Here is a 17,656-nt window from a genome sequence, read left to right on the forward strand (position 1 = left end):
TGGGTGCCTGTGCACCTCCCCCTGCCCGGACCCTCCTCATCTCCACTCGCTGCACCTGCCTCTGGGAGACCTTCCCAGATGGCTTTCAGGGCACCCAGGGGTGACCGGTCAGTCCAGCCCCTCTCCTTGCTGGAGTGTGCCCTGGGGGGGCACAGGTAGGGGCTGGGCAGAGGACATCCCTGCCGGAGATGTACACAGAGTGGCCTCTGCTGGGCGGCCTGCCCACCTGCTCTGCCCACCTGCCCACCTGCTCCACCTCCTGCCTCTCCTGTGGCCACCGACCAGGCCGACCAGGCCCCCTCCCCTTTGGCACCTTCCCCAGATGAGTCCTGCACCAGCCCGAGCCAGGAAGGGACACCCCTGCTCCCCCCAGGCCACGCGGGAGCTTCCGGCTCCAGTCTCGCCCTGGGACGCCCCCCCTGAGGTAAGGGTGCTGCTCGGGGAGAGGGCCCTGCACCCTCCGGGTCCCCAGGCACCCAGCGGAAGCCCACCCACCCCCTTTCATAGGCCACCTGCACTCACGTCAGAAGCCCGCCCCGACGCAGGGCCTGTGGGGCCTGCGCAGCCAGGAGGGCATGGGGGGCGGCCCGTCCACTCACCCAGGAACTCCTGCTTCTCGCTCTCAGTGCAGAGGCCGTAGCAGCGTGGGAAGAAGGTGTCGGGGTTCGCCTGGACGTACCACGGCAAGCTCCGCATGTTCACGCACAGCCCGATCTCCAGAAAGAGGGGCGAGTTAGGGGCCACCCCACCGCAGCCTCACCTCAGCCACGAGGCGGGAGGACCGGTCATCCTCAGACAGGCCGACCCGAGCACCCGCCAGCCGACCGGGCAGCAGCAGCACCCAGCACCCGTGTGTGCACCTGGAGACCACCTCCTGCCGTGACCCAACAGCGGCCCAAGCCCCCATCAACCCTTCCCCAGACCCCCAGACCCTGGAGCCCCCAGCCAGCCCCGAGCGGCCGGGGCCTGGCTTGCAGGACCTTGGGCTGGCGCTCTGGTCAGTGGAGGGACACGGCAGGGACTGGCTCAGGGCCCACAGGGACTGGCAGGAAGCTCGCGTCCGAGGGGCGGTGGCAGCCGTAGGTTCATGCCCTCCGCCCCGCGAGCGGTCAGGAGCAAGCCTCGCTCTGTCCACCAGGCACGCGGTGCTTATCGCCGCAGAGGCCTGGGAGAGGCACCCCAAATGAGCGACCCACCCGTCATGGGGTGGGGGCGGGGTCAGCTCAAGGAACGGGCAGAAGTGCCGAGCCCAGGGACGCAGCGCCTGCTGGCCGACTGCCACGAGGGTCCCCCACACCCCCGGGCAGTCCAGGCTGCACAGCCGGCCACCTGTTGGACCCCAGCGATCACTGGATGAGAAGCCACAGGGAGCCCTGGGTGCAGCCGCGGGCTGGGTGGGTCGTCTGCCCAGACCCTGGGCCCTGGAGCCCACCCACTCCAGGGAAGTGTCGCCCCTCTGCCGGCACCTCCCTGAGTGGGGACACCTGGGGATGGCGGCACCGGGCAAGCCCCCACCCCTGAGCCCCAGCTCGCCCAGGTGCCCAGGCAGGTACTCCCCAACCTGCGGTGCCCCCAGCTCCCAGCCTGCGGCCTCAGGAAAGCGGGGGTGCAGGTGAGGTGGCCCTGGCGGCAGCCCCCTGCCCGCCCAACCTGGAGCGTAGCCGGCGGGCTCCTCAGGGCCCCGTGTGCACTCAGGCCGGGGTGCGGTGGGTGGCCTGGGGCCGCGCTGAGCGCCCTGGACCCTGGGTGCAGGGCACTGCCGGGCACGGCCTCTGACCAGGCCAGCAGGGGCACGAGTCCACGGAGGGCCCCGCACAGCCTGGACCCCGAATCCTCCTGCCCCTGCCTGCCTCCTCCACACTCCAGAGCTCGGCCCTGCCCACCCCCTGCTCCCACCAGCCGCTGGACCTTGGGGCCTGCCCGCCCAGCCCTGTACTCCCCATCCAGCGGCAGCTGGGGGGCTCCAGGCTCCCCTGGGCTCCCCACGCCCAGCCCCCTGCCCCCTCAGCCACTGTGCCCCGCCCCCGGTGTCAGCAGTGGGGTGGAGGGAGTGGGGCAGGAAGGAATTTGTGGTGGGCACAGTGGGGGTTCAGGCGAGGTCCCAGCCCACCGTCAGCCACGAAAGCCCCCTCGCCCACAGCCACCCCCAGCCGGCCTGTGTCCCTCAGCAGTTCCCAGGACCAAATGGTCAGGCCTTCCCTTCTGTGGCCCCAGGGTGGGCCAGCTGGCACTGGCCTCACGTCACGGCCAACGGGCGGGCGCTGGGGTAGGCTGAGTGGTGGCCAGGGGGTGAGGGGCAGCTCCTGCGAAGAAGAGACGCAACCACAGGAAGGCATCTGGAGAGACGGCATCTGCCACGGCTCACAGGCAGGAGGGTCCCCTGTGTGCCGTGGAGCCCCTACCCCAGCCGGCATGTCCGGAAAGCCCTGAGTGAGAAACCGAGCAAGGGGCATCTGGGAAGGGCCCCCCAGAGGCACATATGGCAGAGTTGCGATCAGGAGGGTCCCAGGGAAGGGGGAAAGTGCAGAGGCTCAGGGGCCTAGAAATCGTATGACGTAAATATTAAAAACATAAGAATACGGTGAGCAACTCTAGGCCAGCAGGTCTGAGAAAGGCAGGACAGATTAATTCCTAGAAATTTATGACTTGTCAAACTGACTCAAATTGAAATAGAAAACCCAAGAACTTTTACAGTTATTTAAGAAGTTGGATCCATAATTTAAGATCCCCCGTGAATGCACTCCAGGTCCAGCTGGTTTCCCAGGTGAGTTCTAACAAACATTCAAGGAACAAATCGCATTCAGTCTCTTCCAGGGAACAGAAGAGGAAAACTCCCCATGTAACCACATCCCCCAGACCAGAGGCGACAAAGAAGGAAAGTCAGTTTCTCTCCTCAACACACTTGATGACATTCTAGACAAAATATTAGCAAGCTGCGTCCAACAGCTTCTAAAAGTATTACATGTCACGACAACCTGGAATTCTACCAGGAAAACAAGGCAGGTTTAACATTAGACAAATCAGTTACTGTAGTTCACTACATTGAGAGTTTAAAGGTAAGATAAGATTGCTGCAATAAATGCAGAAAAACATTTGATAAACTCCAACTTGGGCGAGCAGATGTGACTCAAGTGGTTGAGCACCCGCCTCCCACATGGGAGGTCCCGGGTTCAGTTCCCGGTGCCTCCTGAAAAAAACAAAAACAAAACACTAGCAAAACAAATGAAAAAAAAAAAAAAAACTTGGGGAGGCCAGTGTGGCTCAGTGGTTGACTGTAAGATCCCATATACGAGGTCCCGGATTCAATCCCCGGCCCCAGTACCTTAAAAAAAAAAAAAAAAAAAATCCAGGCGGCAGATGTGGCTCAACTGATAGAGCATCTGCCTACCACATGGAAGATCCAGGTTCAAACCCAGGGCCTCCTGACCCGTGTGATGAGCTGGCCCATGCACAGTACTGATGCACACAAAGAGTGCCATGCCATGCAGGGGTATCCCCCGCACAGGGGAGCCCCATGTGCAAGGAGTGTGCCCCACAAGGAGATCCGCTCTGTGCGAAAAGCGCAGCCCGCTCAGGAGTGGCACCGCACACACGGAGAGCTGACACAGCAAGATGACACAACAAAAAGAGACACAGGTTCCCGTGCCCCCTAATGAGAATGTAAGCAGACACAGAAGAACACCCAGCAAATGGATACAGAGAGCAGACAACGAAGGTGGGGAGGAGAAATAAATAAAAATAAATCTTAAAAAAAAAAAAACCAACCCTCCCCCGCTCCTCCACCACGTGGGAGGCACCAAGACCTGAAGTGACCCCCAGGGCCCCCGGCTGAGGCGGCACCATCAGACCCACCCTGCCTCTGCCCAACCGCAGGCCTCAGGTCGGCTTGACGTGGCGGCTCTTGCATGTCCATAGGCCACACTGGATGACCCATAGCCCACGTGGGCCACATGGCACACCATGCCAGGGGGCCACCGGAGGCACCCATGTGGGCCATGTGGCACACTGCACCAGCAGGGCCACGGGATGTACCCATGGCCCACGTGCCATGCGTCACATAGAGTCAGGGGGCCGCAGGATGCACCCACAGCCCACCTGAACCACATGGCACACAGAGCTGGTGGGGACATGAAGTCCAGCCTGAGTACACATGCCTCCTGCATGGGTTTGGAGGGCCAAAAGGGGGTGGGCAGCTTGGTAACCAAGAGGGAGGCCCACGCAGGAGTCAGCCGGCAATGCAGGTGGAGGGTCTGGGGGAGGAGGCCATTCTGGCCACAGGAGCAGGACTGGAGACCACCTAGTCATCTGCTCGGACTGTGGAGGGGACAGGGGCTGAGCCCCCCAGGACTGGGGTGCAGCCAACAGGACCTGCCGTCCTGGGACCAAGAATGCTGTACTTGGGGGAGGGAGGGGCCGAGGATGGCCCTGAGCGCCACTGACCCGGCTCGGGATGCAGGAGGAGGGCAGGTGACAGAGGCCAAGCCTCTGGGGAGCAGGGCCGCGCCAGAGGGACAGCAGAGCCCATGGTGGCTGCCCCCAGGACGTCAGGGTCAGCCTAGGGAGGAGCGCACACCCATGAGGTGCTGCGTGGACAGGACTGCCCGGCGCCAGCTCTGAGCGCCACGTCAGTCCCAGGACTCTGGTGCCAGGGGCGCTGGGTCGGAGCAGTCCACACACACTGCCCTCCTCTTGCTCGGAGAGCCGGCGGTAGCCCTCCACCCGACCGCTCCTGGACGGAGCGCAGAATGGGGTGGGGACCTCAGCAGCTGGGAGTGGCTGGGAAGCGTCTCGGCGGCGCATGTCAGAGGCTGCTGAGCTGACGTCCCCTACCTCCCGCCCCGTCCTCACGGGGGCTCTGGGGCCAGAGGGCAGCTGCACCTCCCACAGAGCACAGCCGGGGCTGGACCCCCGCCTCCCTGGGGCCTGCGGCGCGCGCTCACCTTGGTGGTGAAGGATGCCGTCTTCCCGTAGTGGTTCAGCATCTGGTCGCAGCTCAAGCTGTGGTAATCGATAATGTCCCTTTTAATCGTCCACAGGAAGTAAGGCATTTCGTTTTTTACCAACCTGGACTGGCAAAAAGAACACACCAAAAACCACCACCATCATCAACATCCAACGCCCAGGGTTTGTACGCTCAGGCCATCTGGGGACACAGGGAAGGGCATGACACGGAGCCTAAGCACCACGTGGCATGAGGACCCCTCTGTGGGGACCTCTGTCTTGATGGAGGGCCGTGCTGACCCCTGGGCCCTCCGGGGGGTGGGCAGAGCGAGTGTGACCACGGGGTTTGGGCTCTCGGCAAGCGGGCGCTGAAAGGCAGGGGTGCCCCGATGGGGGCTTCGTGGCCTGGGGGTGCACTGTCCGCCCCGTCTGCAGGGAAGACACCCACACATGCCACGGCCCTAAGCCCCAGGACACCAGGCTTCCCCCACCGCCCACCCAACTAGAGCGGGAAACCGTGGCCTGCCAGGTGAAGGGGCTGCACCTGCGGCTCTGGGCTGCCCTTGACCACCCCTGTGCTTACGAGCAATGGCACGTTAGGGCAGAACCGTAACATACAAGGCACGGAGGGCAGGGTCCTCCCGCACCGAGGCCCAAGACAAGACTGACCGGACGCCCGGGCCAGGACCGCAGGCAAGCCCGCCACACTCATAGGGGCTGAGGGGAGGGCAGAGCAGGGCGGGCAGTCAGTGCAGCTCCTGCACCGGGGCTTCTCCAGGCCCCCCCATCCATAGGGTGCTAGATCCTGGCACCACGCGTAGGACACAGCGCATCCCCTTCATCTGCTCTCAGGTGTACACTTCACCAGGCTCACATGCTGCCAGCAGCCCCATGGCGGTCCAAACCCTCCTATGCCCCGAAACAGACCCGCAGTCGTGACGCATCAGCACCGCCCCCCCTCGCTGATCTGCAATCTACCTTCCGTCTTGTTGAAATTTGCTTATTCTAACTATTTCACATCAGCGAGGCCAAGCGACGCTCCTCCACACAACACTAAAGTGCCCGCTGATTTCGCTCACCCTGATGCACTAGGTGCATCCACGCTGCCGCAGGCGTGGGACCGTGTTCCTGCCGATGGCCGGATAACCGTCCACTGTGCTTGTGTGACTTTCTTTCTGCTCATCGGATCGTGGACACCTGGGTGCTTCCACCTCCTGGCTCTTGTGAACAGGCTGCACTGATCATTGGTGCACAGGTATCCACTCAGCACCGTCCCTTTTTTAATTTTCCACGTACCGGCTCACTGGACAGCTGGCCCCATGGCTCGAGGTCTCTGCTCCTTTCCCTTCCTTAAAGTGACAGCGGTAGCTCTGAGGTCACTTTCCAATCTAGCAGCCTCATTTTCAAAGCACTGAATGCGTTATTTGGGGGACAAAGCAGTATAGAGGAATAGCACAGCAGCTGGAGAGCGGGCACATCCGGCCAGCCCCGCCGCCCGCGCAGGTGCCACTGGCTGGATTCCATGACCCCCTTCCCGCGCGCTCCTCCCATGATTCCCACACATGCACACACCCGGAGCAATACACGTTCTGTGCCACAGAATAGAACCAACTTGCAAACTTGCAAAAGTGCCCGTTGGCCATTTGTGATGTGCCTTTTCAACTCTTTTGCGCATTTTTGTGTCTGTCCTGTTATTGATTTATGAGATCTTTGCGTACTCTTGATATTAGAGCTTTTAAATGGTGTGGATCACAGCTATTTCCCTCCCATCCTGTGGCTTGCCCTTCTGTTCTCTTTGTGGTCTTTGAGGTGACACGTCTCTTCATGATGAGCACTTTGTTTTAAGTGTCTTCCCTCCCCTCCTGAGGCACAAACGGATCCAGCCTCATGTAACAGGTGCTGCCTGTCGGGTCCGGGCTAAGTCAGCCGTGTCTTCACCCACCTTCCGGCACCTCCTCTGAGAAGCCCGCGGCCCCATGACTGGCCACCTGGTCAGCACGCGGGTCCACAAGGGCTCGGCTCTGTCCCAGGCTCTCGGTTTTGCTCCGGCAGCTTCCCCGAGGGTCCTGTCCTGTCTGGCTGAGGTTGCCCACCTCGAGCTCTTCAGGCTGCTGGGCTGTCCTTGACCCCTCCTTGACCCCTCCCCGCCCGGATGGCTAAAGACAGACACGTGGACACACCCAAACCAGGTGAGACGGACCCAGGCTGGGCAGAACCACGAATCGAATCCACCCGCGGGAAGTCGCGTCCAATCAACAAATGTGGCCCATGAGCTGCACCTATCAGATCTAAAAGGTTTCGGAGCAGGGATTCTATTTATTTCCCTCACAGCCTGCATTCCTTTCGGTAGGTTTCTTCCAAGGAACATCCATTTTTCATGCCATTGTAAAGTGCACCCTTGAAAGTTTTTTCAGCTTTTTGCCGGCAGATATGAAAGCAATGGGTTCTGCACCGAGCAAACGAACTCTAATCACTTATCAGCATGTTCTTTTGCATTTTCCACCTGCATAATCAAATCATCCAGATAACGAGTTTGGTTTCTTGTTCACTCCTTTATGCATTTCGTTTCTTGCAGTTACACAGCTGAACGCGCGTGCGGGCGCCCGTCCCGGGCTTGTCCCCAATGGCGCTGCTCCTGCGGCTCGAGGTGGCCGTGGCGGCGCGGCAGCTGCTGCCGCCGGGCCGCCCACCACCTCCCGGGCCGCCCACCACCTCCTGCGTGCCTTCTGGGGGCGGCAGTGGGCCCCGTCCAGGACGCGGCCTCGTGGCGGGGGAGCGAAAGCGCACAGCGGCCGCAGGCTGGGAGCGCTCAGCCCGCAACAAGGAGGGGCCGGCCCCGCCCCGGCCCGGCCCCGCCCCCGGCCCCGCCCCCGGCCCCGCCCAATACCTCGCCTGGCCTGCCCTGCCCCGGCCGCCCCCCAGCCCCGCCCCGCTCCCGGCCCGCCCAACACCGCGCCCGGCCTGCCCCGCCCCGCCCCCAGCCCCGCCCTGCTCCCGGCCCCGCCCAACACCTCGCCCGGCCCCGCCCCGGCCCCGCCCCCGGCCCCGCCCCCGGCCCCGCCCAATACCTCGCCTGGCCTGCCCTGCCCCGGCCGCCCCCCAGCCCCGCCCCGCTCCCGGCCCGCCCAACACCGCGCCCGGCCTGCCCCGCCCCGCCCCCAGCCCCGCCCTGCTCCCGGCCCCGCCCAACACCTCGCCCGGCCCCGCCCCGGCCCCGCCCCGGCCCCGGCCCCGCCCAACACCTCGCCCGGCCTGCCCCGCCCCGCCCCCAGCCCCGCCCTGCTCCCGGCCCCGCCCAACACCTCGCCCGGCCCCGCCCCGGCCCCGCCCCTGGCCCCGCCCCGGCCCCGCCCCGCCCCGAGCTGCCAGCAGGGGCCAGCAGGGAGCAAGGGCCCCACCCCTGTGCCTGGAGCGCAAGCCCCCGGCCCGCCCCTCCCCAGGGCCCTCCACCCACGTGCCCGCCCACGCCGCTTCCCCAGGAGCGCGCCGCTCCGGGCCTGGACCGGAGCCCCTCGCGGCTGGCCCGGCCCCGTGGTCGCGGGCCCGGGGCGGCTGGGGTCTCAGTGCTACGTGCCCCGGCCCGAGGCCCCGAGGGGTCGCCGCGAGCTGCGGCTGCCGTCACGCCCCTCCCCGCTGCAGCCCGGAGCCCCGCCCACGAGTGGGGTGACCCCGGCGCCCCTCCGCGGCCCGCGCGCTGGCGAGCCTACCATCACGTCGTGGATGTCGTCTGCCTTCTGGAAAGCCACGTCCTGGTTCTCCGTGGGGTCGGCGCACGTGTCGTCTGCGGGAGGACGAGGGAGAGGGCGTCGCAGCCAGGAGGCGCCACGACCCGGCCCTCGCGACAGCAGCCGTGGGCGCCCGCGAGAGCAGCCCCAAGCAGCCCCCCACCACGCCGCGGCAGGCCCGGCCAGTGGGCGGCCGGCACCCCACATTCACCCGTCGGCCGTGCCCACTGCCGAGCCCCTCCGCCACGCCCCCGGGGCCCCTCCCGCTTGGGGGGGTCTGGGCGTCCTGTGGCGGTGGGGGCGAGATGAGCTCTGTTGGGGACAACATTGGGGAAGGGGTGACCGACGGGGTGACCGCTGCTGGCCTTCGATGCTGAGTGCCCCCCAAGGGTCGAGAGGACACAAATGCTGCCTGCTGACTGGGGGCCACTGGTCAGGAGAGGGGCCCCCGAGGGAGCGGCAGGGCCTGGCGCGGAGCAGGGCAGACGCTGGCCAGACCCGGGATGAGGCCGGGGAAGAGAGGCGCCGGGCGCCAGGCAGCAGGAGGGCTTGCAGGTGTGCAGCCCCTGGCCCAGGGGCAGTGGGGTGCTCCAGCCCCAAAGGAAGGGAAGGGCAACACTCAGACGCGGCGTCCAAGAGACCCCTGCCACGCCGGGGCCGGTGGAGGAAAACGAAAGGGCCGCCCGCGTGGGCGCTGCCCGGAGAAGGGCCCTGTCCCAGAAGGCGCTTCCAGGGGACAGAACTGACCTGCGGCGTCTTCCGGACAACGGGCCCCTGCAGGTGGCCGAGACGCACCACCCGCTGGTCAAGCTGGCTGTGTCCAGTAGAGCGAGCTTTCCAGGACGGCCGCGCACCCCCCCCCCCCCATCGTGGCGCCCTGCCCCCGCTCCGTAAGACCCCCGGCGAGACGGAAGCTTAGCGTCACACCAGCCCCTCAGGACGGCTCCTGGGGCACGCTGCCCGATTCAGGCATCGCTCAGTAAAGCTGGGGGCCCCGAATGAGGTGGGAGGGTTTGCTTTCCTCAGGCCCCACAGAGCGCCGCACAGACAGGAAAGCTTCCTCCTTTGTCTCTGCGGCAGAAATGCACTAACACATTACACGAAAGACAAAGGTCTCATTTTTTTTTAAGGCGGCACAGGGATTGAACCTGGGACCTTGTGCATGTGAAGCAGGTGCTTAGCCACTGAGCACATCCGCTCCCCTGACAAAGGGATTGCATCGCCTACCTGTCACCCCATCGCTTCCCTCTTCTACCTCTGGTACGACCTTGGGCAAGAAGTGGAATTTCTTTTCCACCCAGCCCTTCCTTCGCAGAGCGGCCCGGATCACTGGGTAGTGCCCATAGATGGAAAAAATCTTTTTTTCCTGAAATTATAAGAAATATTTTAACTAATTGAAAAGTAGGTCAGTTATTTCTCTGTAAAAGAAATTTTCAGTGTAATGAGATAGACTGTGTGCATTTAGTGGGAAGATAGCCATGTCCTGCTGAGAGAAAAACACCTGGAAACATTTGAAAGGGCACTGACACAGGTGGGCAGGACGCAGGTATGCAGGTGGTGGGTACATACACAGGTGGGCAGGTGAGCAGGTATTCAGGTAGGCAGTAGGACGGGTGCAGCCTCTGAGAGGGAGAGAAAGGGAGGCCCTGAGGGCAAGTTGTTCTGCTCTGTGTGGAACCCCCTTCATCGTGGGCGTCTTGTGCACAGAGGCATTCATGCACACTCACATTCACACATAATTCACACCCACACTCATGCACGCTTACATCCACACAGCTTGCACACATGCTCACTCAGCTCATACCCACAGCTTGCACGCACAAACAGCTTGCAAACACTTGCATTCACTCGGCTCACGCACACAGCTTGCACACACTCATTCACCCTGCACACTCAACTCATGCACACTCAGCTCACATATGCACGCACACTAAGGGCTCAGAGGCTGCTTGTGGACAGGAGGGGTGAGGGCAGCTGGTGGGGGCACCCAAAGCATCTGGCTATGCCCCCCGGTGCAGGGCGGGAGACAGACCAGGCTGGAACACCCGGGGCCCAAGCTGTGTGGGCAAAGGCTGAGGACCCAGGAGAGGGGTCCAGGGAGGGGAGTGGGGAAGGGGTTTAGGGAGGGTAGTAGGGGAGGGGTCCAAGGAGGGGAGTGGGGGGAGGGGCCCAGGGAAGGGCAGGGGAGGGGGTCCAGGGAGCACACAGAGGGGGGAGTACAGGGAAGGAGCAGGGGGGAGGGTCCCACTGAGGGGGCAGAGTGGGGAGGGGGGTCCAGGAAGGGAACCTGGGGGCGGTCCAGGGAAGGGATGGGGGGAGGCGGCCCAGGGAGAACACAAAGGGGCCCAGGGAGGGGACGGGGGTGATCCAGGCAAAGGACACTAACTGGGCAGGGACACAGGGGTGTGGCTACTCCAGGGCAGGGTCAGCAGTGAGGACAGAGCCCGAGTTTGTGGGAGTCGGAGGGGGAGAGGGGCTGAAGTTCTCTGGGCTCTGCCGCAGACACGCCCTGAAGTGAGCCCCTGAGTCCCACCCTGTGTAGCCCCTCCGCTCAGGCACAGCGGCACCTGCTTCAACCACAGGAGATGCAGCAGCGGTGGGTGTCACTGCCACGGTTATTCCACGTTACAGGCAAAGGGGATGAGATGATGAGGTGTGAGGAAGGTTCGAATCCGCTGACCACGAGTCAAAAGAAAGATGGGGTGCCCTGGGTGGGCCTGGCCTGATCAGAGGAGCCCGCTGCAGGAGGGTCCAGCGTGCTCTGAACCAGGGCTGTGGAAGGTCAGCAACTGTGCCACAATGGGGGGCTTGGGAGCAGATCCTTCCCCAGCCGGCCTCCAGGTGAGAACGCAGGCGGTTCACCTGAGTGAGCTCAGCCCTGTGAGGCCCGAGCAGAGCGCCCAGCTAAGCCGTGCCTGATTCCTGGCCCGCAGAAACCGGATGCCAAATGGGCATGTGTGGCGCTGCTCCGGTCCAGTGACTCATTACGCAGAAACAGAAAAGGAGAACCTGCTCGCACCCCCAGGGCGGGAGGAGCCTGTGCCCGCTGCCAGGCACTGCGAGTTCAAGGGCTGGCACCCCCCGAGACCCTGCAGGTCAGGGCACCCCTCGGCCTCCTGCTGCTGGGCAAGCAGCCCCAGGCCTGCCTCACCCCACGGCAAGGACAGGGGCTGCTCTGACGGGGAGAGGCTGGGCAGCGCCCTGCGCCTCCCGCGAGACCCCCAGGCCACCCCGGCACTGGCTTCATTCAGTGGAACGGATTAACTTTTGAGAACTTGGCTAGTTTTAAGAAGTCAGCAGAACATAATCCCTAAAGTAACCATAAAAAGGAATAAAAACATACAATAGTAGAAAAAATGGAGTGGATAAAAAAGAATAATCAGTCCAAAAGAAGGCAAGAAAGGAGAGGAGAAGCAGCCACACAGAATGACTGCAAGGAGATGGTAGCTGATTACAGCAGGGGAGTAATTACAGAGAAATACACTTCCTTAAAGGGCAAAGCACACTGGCTGGATTTTAACATCCCTACTCTATGTTGTTTACAAGAGACCATCAACGGCATCAAGCTACAGACAGGGAGACAACTAACGGACATAAATATGAGACTAAATAGCCTTTGGGCACACAAACATGACCAGAGTAAAGAAGTTCATCTCATAATAAATAAAAGGTTCAAGTTACCAGAAAGATACAGGTCGACTCACTTATTAAGAGGGCTGTAAATCATGAAAAGCAGAAAATGGCAAAACTACAAAGTAGACAAATCCTCAATTATATTTTAACAAATTTTTTTCAGTGAATTACCAAAGAAATCAATCAAACAACAAACTTACCATAATGGCCATGGATAAGGCATTCAACACCAAAGTTGGCAAAAACTGGCAAGATGGTCTGCATGAAGCAAGTCTCAACAAACTTCAGTGGAATGACATTACACAGATCATATTCTCAACCACAAAGCAATCAAGCTAGAAATCAATAACAAAATAACTAGAAAAACTCCAGAAGTAGAGAAATAAAGAACCATACTTTTAAGTAACCCATGGACCAATAAAGAAAATGTGTGCATTTTTGAAAGCATTGAATTGAATGTCAACAAAATTGCTACAAATAAAAGCTTATGGGTAGAGCAGGTGCAGCTCAGTGGTTGAGCACCTGCATGTACGAGGCCCCAGGTTAAATCCCTGGGACCTCCTTAAAAAAACAGCTCATGGGGGAAGCGAACGCGGCTCAAGTGATAGGGCTTCCGCCTACCATATGGGAGGAACCCGGCTTCGATTCCTGGGGCCTCCTAGTGAAAAAGAAGAGAAAGCGTGCCTGCATGGTGAACCGAGTGCCAGAGCAGTGAGCTGAGTGCCTGCATGGCAAGGCAGTGCCTGCGCCGTGAGCCAGTGCCTGCGCAAGTGAGTCACGCAGCAAAATGACACAACAAAAGAGAGATGAAGGGGAGAGTCAAGGTGAAGCGCAGCAGAAACCAGGAACTGAGGTGGCGCAGCTGACAGGGAAACCTGCTCCAAGTCAGAGGTCCGCAGGATCGAATCCCAGTGAATCCTACAGGAGAAAAAATGAGAAGAGAAAAAGAGAAATAGATAAGATCACACAACAAATGGATACAGACAGAAAAACAACAACAACAACAAAAAAAAAAAAACAACAGCAGGGCAGGGAGGAGAGGAAGAGGGGAAAAATAAATCTTTTTAAAAAAAGCTCATGGGATGCAACTCAAAACAGTATTTCGGTGGATGTTTGTAGCCTTAAGGTTCATTTGCTTAGATATTTCAGAAGAAAACCTGAAAATCAATGAGTGAAACACCCATCTTTAAAAACTTAGAAAAATAGCTGCTAAATAATATAAATGAAATAATGAAAAACAAATACAAGTGCATAAGGTAATGAAATATAAAACATAAAATGGGATCAAATATGGGGAGTGGGTGTAGCTCAGTGGCTGAGCACCTGCTTCCCATGTACAAGGTCCCGGGTTCAGTCCCCAGTACCTTAAAAAAAAGGGGATCAACTGACCTAACAAGTTGTGGTTCTTTGAAACACTTAAGTAATATTAGCAAACCTCTGGTGAAATTGATCAAGAAAAACAGAGAAGCAGCGGGATTTTGGGAGGAGGAGGTCTGGCTTGTTGTGTTCTGCCACTTTCTGAGGTTGGCCGACTTCATGCTGCGAATGTGACATCATCTGCTCACAGCATTCCTGAGCCAAGGTGAGTCTGGCCCCGCCCTTTCCTGGAGAAGGTACAAGTACCCAATCCAGGAGAAACTGCAGATTATGCAGACATTAAAGGGAAAATTAAAAAGAAACCGTGGAGAAACTTATGACTATAAATTTAAATATTTAAATGAAACGGACAAATTCCTTGGAATTTATAACTTTCCAAATTATCTCAGGAAGAAAGAGAAAAGCTGAAAGAGTCCAAAAAATCATTAAAGAAATTAAATCAATGGAAATTTTTTCCACGAAGAGAACTCCAGACCTAGTTTTCCTCACAGGCAAGTTCTAAAGAAGAAAAAATAACAAATAAATCCAAAAACATACCCTTCCAAAGAAAAGAAAAACAGGGTGCACTCCCTAACTCATGTAATGATAGAGAAGAATGCTGATAATAAAACCTACAGATGGGAAACGGACTTTGGCCCAGTGGTTAGGGCGTCCGTCTACCACATGGGAGGTCCGCGGTTCAAGCCCCGGGCCTCCTTGACCCGTGTGGAGCTGGCCCATGCGCAGTGCTGATGCGTGCAAGGAGTGCCGTGCTACACAGGGGTGTCCCCCGCGTAGGGGAGCCCCACGCACAAGGAGTGCACCCGTAAGGAGAGCTGCCCAGCGCGAAGGAGGGAGCAGCCTGCCGAGGAATGGCGCCGCCCACACTTCCCGTGCCGCTGACGACAACAGAAGCGGACAGAGAAACAAGATGCAGCAAAAAGACACAGAAAACAGACAACCGGGGGAGGGGAGGGGAATTAAATAAATAAAAATAAATCTTTAAAAAAAAAAAAAAAAAACCTACAGAGAGCATAAGAGGAAATTTCAGGCCAGTTCTATGAACGAAAGAGTAACACATCAGATGCAGCACAGTGTGACGATGCAGTTTATCTCAGAGGGCACGGTTGGCTTGATCCTAGAAAACAAATAGTGTAGTTGTGAGGTAAACAGTGTCGAGTCTAACCCCAGAACCTTGAACGTGATCCTGTTTGGAAAGAGGATCCTTGGAGATGCTATTGTCTAAGAAGAGGCCACACTGGATTCAAGTGGGTCCAAAACCCAGCAGGACGGTGTCTTTCTAAGAAGAGAGAATTTGCACAGGTGGATGCTGGGGGCGGGATGCGACGACGAGGGAGGCAGAGCGCAGCGTTGACCAGCAAGGAGCAATTCTGAAAGCACCAGGTGTGCTCACAAAGCACAGTGGAGGTGAAACCCCCCAGTACAAGCCCGGGTGGGACCCTGCCCAGGTGGGACCCTGCCCAGGCCCCGGTGTCAGGTGCTGAGGCAGATGGACTTCTCTCCAAATTCCAAAGGAAGTTTCTACATCAAAGTATTTCCTTCCCCACCAAGCCCCGAAGAGCCTTTACCTTGATCGCCTTTTCGGTTAGCTGTCTTGCTATTTTGTATTTGTCTAATTTGGGGGAAGAAACCAAGTCCTGGGAAATCCCTCGCTTTGATCCTGCAAAAGAGAAGCAAACCTGAAGGAGCCCTGGGAGTGGGGCTGTGCACCCCTGTCCCGGGGCCTGAAGCAGCACCTCCCTACCCCCCCACACTTCCCCTCCCGGGGCACTGGCCACCCAGCTCCCCACCTAGCAGTGCAGGCGCAGCCCCGCCCTGCCCTGACCTCTCCTCCCACTTCGCACCGCGCCCTGGGCCCGGACCCCCGCCCCTGCCCGTGGCGGGACAGGAGGCAGCCTTGCTGCTCCGCCAGTCCACGCTGCGCCGGGCCCTGTGCCACCCCCTCCTCACGGCCTGCCGCCCCGGGTTCGTCCCGGATCCTGACCCCCCCACACTTGCTCTCCAGGCCCTGCACGCCGCCCCAGCTCCCGGGTCTCCCCGCCAACTTCTCCCCTCCCCTTCTCTCTAGAGCCGGCGTCCATTCAAGACCAAACTTCCTCCAGCACACAACGAACAGACAGCAAGTGCAAACAAAGAGAGGGTGGGGAGAAATAAGTAAAAACAAATCTTAAAAAAAAAAGACCAGCACCGCGGGCTCCTCCCCTCGCCCGGCACAGCCCACCCTTCCCTGGGCGCCGTTTCTCCCCCTCCTCACCTTTCTCCCCCTCCTCTCCCTGCTCCCTCTGACTCATGGGCCTTCGCTGTTCACAGCCACCCCGAGGGCCGCCTCACCCAGTCCAGCGGCTTTAAATGCCCCTGAGATGCCCTTTCCACCCAGTCCTTCCCCACCCCACATGCCTCCGAGACCACCAGCCCCCCTGGTTGTCCACGAAGCACCCCAGGTGTCCCTGCAGAAATCCAGGGCCACGGGCCACTGAGTCCACCCAAAGCACCAAAGCCGCCAGCCAGGCAGTGCTGGGCCTGGACAGCCACATGGAAGAGGGGCCTGCCCAGCAGCTCCCGGAGGGACACGGCGCAGGGGCGGCGGCTGTGGCCTACACGTGAGCACCACAAACAGCCTCTCATAGAAAACCCAGGGAGACACTTCATGACTTTGGGTTAGGCAACGATTTCTTAGGACAGTGCACAGAAAGGATGAACCATAAAAGTGAAAATTGGTGTGTTGGACTTTACAAAAATTAAGGTGCTTTGCCCATTAAAAAGTTCTGCTTTGTTAAGAAAATGGAAAGGCAAAGCACAGACCACAGACCACAGACCACAGACAGACCAGGGAGAGACCACGGACAGACTACAAAACACAGACCTCAGACAGACCATAGACCACGAACAGACCACAGACCACGGACAGACCACAGACCATGGACAGGCCACGGACAGCCATGGACAGAGCGCAGACCACAGAGAGACCACAGACCAGGAAAATATATTTGCAACACAAGTCCTAGCAAAGGACTTATATCCAGAATACATATACAAACTCCTACAACTCAGTAATAACAAAACAATCCAATTTTAAAAGGGGCAAAAAACATCAATGCTTTACAAAAAAGGAATGAAAAAACATAATGGACAAAAAGTGTATGGGAAAGATTAAACATCAATAGTCATCTGGAAAATGCAGTCAAACCACAATGTGATGCTGCCACACACCCACTAGGATGGCTAAAACAAACGACAGACAATACCATGAGCTGGCACTGGTGTGCAGCATCTGGAGCGCTCATGTATCATTTATGGGCAGGAAAGTGGTGTGAACACTTTGGGAAACGGTTTGGCCCTGATTTATACAGTTAAACATACCATTACTATACGACCCAGCGAATACCTACTTGGATATTTACCCAAGAAAAATGAAAACGTATCTCCACACAGCAATTTTTACAGAATGTACAAAGCAGCATTATTCACAATAGCCCCAAACTGGAAACAACCCACCTGTCCATCAACAGGTGAAGGATGAACAAAAGCCACACAACACAACAGAATCCCATGGGCAATGCAAAAGAGTAAATCCTATACTCACAACATAAATGGATCTCAGAAACCTCCAGACACAAAAGAATATGTCGAGGACAGCAATCCCATCAAGTCCAGAGCAGGCAAAACCAAGCTAGGGAGAAAGAGACCCCAACAGGGGCTGCCTTCGGAAAGGGGCATGGGGGCGCTGGCGGGGCAGTGGCAGCCTTAAATCACACCACGCAAAGCCTAGCGAAAGGCAAGGGAACTGCTTTCAGAAACTGACAGAACAAGCAAACAGAAACTTGGGGAGGTCAGATTGGCACCTGAGGATCAACAAGGAGACCCACCTAACACTTGGCACACACTTCACTCCGTATCTGCCACACACGGTATTTCCAGGACACGTGCAACACCTACCAATTGGCCATAAAGAAGGTCACCACAAATTTCAAAGGATTCGC

General features: G+C 58.7%; 1 protein-coding gene across 1 annotated transcript in view; it reads right to left on the bottom strand.

Annotated features, from left to right (window-relative positions):
- TTLL8 (tubulin tyrosine ligase like 8) overlaps positions 1 to 17,656 on the bottom strand; it is a 105,451-nt gene that overhangs the window by 81,750 nt on the left and 6,045 nt on the right. Inside the window, exons 3-7 of the mRNA XM_058308969.2 lie at positions 15,245 to 15,336; positions 9,894 to 10,032; positions 8,649 to 8,722; positions 4,941 to 5,069; positions 600 to 714 (exon numbers count right to left, since the gene is read on the bottom strand). Coding sequence (XP_058164952.1) covers positions 600 to 714; positions 4,941 to 5,069; positions 8,649 to 8,722; positions 9,894 to 10,032; positions 15,245 to 15,336 — 549 coding nt within the window. The remainder of the gene's footprint in view (positions 1 to 599; positions 715 to 4,940; positions 5,070 to 8,648; positions 8,723 to 9,893; positions 10,033 to 15,244; positions 15,337 to 17,656) is intronic.

The sequence above is a fragment of the Dasypus novemcinctus genome, chromosome 12 (assembly GCF_030445035.2).
Source record: "Dasypus novemcinctus isolate mDasNov1 chromosome 12, mDasNov1.1.hap2, whole genome shotgun sequence".
In the NCBI taxonomy this organism is placed as follows: Eukaryota; Metazoa; Chordata; class Mammalia; order Cingulata; family Dasypodidae; genus Dasypus; species Dasypus novemcinctus.